The sequence below is a fragment of the Setaria italica genome, chromosome II, assembly GCF_000263155.2.
Source record: "Setaria italica strain Yugu1 chromosome II, Setaria_italica_v2.0, whole genome shotgun sequence".
In the NCBI taxonomy this organism is placed as follows: Eukaryota; Viridiplantae; Streptophyta; class Magnoliopsida; order Poales; family Poaceae; genus Setaria; species Setaria italica.
In genome coordinates, this window is record NC_028451.1 from 7150347 (window position 1) to 7152450 (window position 2104).

At 55.2% G+C, this 2104-nt stretch overlaps 1 protein-coding gene across 1 annotated transcript; it reads left to right on the plus strand.

Annotated features, from left to right (window-relative positions):
- The first annotated feature begins 200 nt into the window (after nt 1–200).
- LOC101762229 (adenylate isopentenyltransferase 3, chloroplastic) lies at nt 201–1735 on the plus strand. The gene has a single exon (XM_004955747.3). It carries the CDS (start codon nt 266–268, stop codon nt 1307–1309), a length of 1044 nt encoding a protein of 347 aa, XP_004955804.1. The 5' UTR covers nt 201–265; the 3' UTR covers nt 1310–1735.
- The last annotated feature ends 369 nt before the right edge of the window (nt 1736–2104 follow it).

Genomic DNA, 2104 nt, shown 5'->3' on the forward strand with positions numbered 1-2104 from the left:
CTTTTTGCTTAGATCGAGGGCATTATTGTGATTGAAATCCCTATGTCATGCATTTGTTTTCAATCATATAAAAACCCCGTATGAATCTGCTCCGCATTTTGTATTGCAATGAGAATCCTTTTGTCCACTTGTTTAGCCATCACATTATAAATACCCACCCAACACATCCATAGCCAACTCACAAACTAACTACCAGAAGATCTCAAGGACTTCTTGACCACCTAGCAGTGTTAACTAAGCTAGCAACATAATCCCGACAAAACCCATGTCACTCTACTTGGCGCCCACGGCCGCCATCGCCGCCGCTGCCGCCGCCCTCCCAAGGCTAGTAGAACCTCCCATCGACGTGAAGCGGCTGGAACGGGGCATGGCGCTTCCCATGCCACCGGCGCCGCCGCCACCACCGCTCGTAAACGTCAATAGGTACGTGGGAGCAAAGCACAAGGCCGTGGTGGTGATGGGCGCGACGGGAACAGGCAAGTCTCGCCTCGCCGTGGACCTCGCCCTCCAATTCGGCGGCGAGGTGATCAACTCCGACAAGATCCAGGTACACGCCGGCCTGGACGTTGCCACGAACAAGGTGACAGAGGAGGAGCGCGCCGGCGTGCCACACCACCTGCTCGGGGTGGCGCACCCCGACGACGACTTCACGGCCGCGGACTTCCGGCGCGAGGCGTCCCGCGCCGCCGGCGCGATCGCCGCGCGCGGCCGCCTCGCGATCATCGCCGGCGGGTCCAACTCGTACGTCGAGGAGCTCGTCGACGGCGACCGCCGCGCGTTCCGGGAGCGGTTCGACTGCTGCTTCCTCTGGGTGGACGTGCAGCTCCCCGTGCTGCGCGGCTACGTGGCCCGCCGCGTCGACGACATGTGCGCCCGCGGCCTCGTCAGCGAGATCGCCGCCGCCTTCGACCGGCGCCGCGCCGACTACTCCCGCGGCATCTGGCGCGCCATTGGCGCCCCCGAGCTCGACGCGTACCTGCGGTGGTCCGGCGACGACGAGGGCGAGCGTGACCGGCTGCTGGCCGCCGCCGTCCAGGACATCAAGTCCAACACCTGCCGGCTTGCGTGCCGGCAGCGCGCCAAGATCCAGCGGCTATCGAAGCTGTGGCGCGTCCGCCGCGTGGACGCCACGGAGGTCTTCCGGCGGCGCGGCGACGACGCCGACGAGGCGTGGCAGCGGCTCGTCGCCGCGCCATGCATCGACGTGGTGCGCTCCTTCCTGCACAACGATGCCGCCGCCATGGCTGATGATCTGGCCCTTGAAGTGCCCGTGTTCGCTCCCACGCCGGCGGCCGCCGTCGCAGTGTAGCCACAAGCGGCGCCTCGCCGTTGGCAGTTGCTTTCACGAGAAGGCGTGGCTGTAAGCGCGGAGTAGCCACCCACCACCATTGCTTGGTGCGACGACGGCATTGGCCGAGAGCCCGAGATCATCAGGAAAGGAAAGTGAGACAGGGGAGCTTAAATTATGTTGGAAAAACGTTGGAATTTCACAGTAAAAACTATAGAGGTTAGTGTAATTATTGCGAGAATTATAAGTTTGAAATTCCAACGAAAAACGACGCTCCATCTCCAAGACAGAAGAGTAGTCAGATAAATTGTGTTGCATATTCCATCATTGCAGAGGTAGAACCTGTAGTCTTCTCTCCTTTTTTTTTTCGCTTGTCGATACAACGTGCATACCTGGTGTGCAATCGAGCGTGTGCTTAAATATGTCCGTCTGATGAGAGAGATGAGCAATGTCACATTATTTATATATTTATCTGTACTTAAATATGTATTATTACATACTAGTAATGTGATGATAATTCGATCATCCTTATTGACTCCTGTAGTGTTAGTGGACTACAGACACGAGTACAGACAGCTATGAAAAAAATCCTAGCTACATGTATATTTGGAGTTTGATATGTTCCTTCTTCCAAGCTCTATGGTTGGGAATATATGGGCATGCTTAAGGAAGGACAGATCTTTTTTTATCTGTTTTTCTGGCGTGCCTTGCACTCAAATAGAAATGGAAGATTTGTTGTATGAAATTAAGATGTTTTTCTAACATAAATATTAGAGAGAGAAAATAATCAAAATCATACTGCAATCCTTTATCGAA

Excerpts from the sequence above, each read along its gene's own strand:
- LOC101762229 (XM_004955747.3), top strand. The coding sequence starts at position 266 with ATGTCACTCTACTTGGCGCCCACGGCCGCCATCGCCGCCGCTGCCGCC.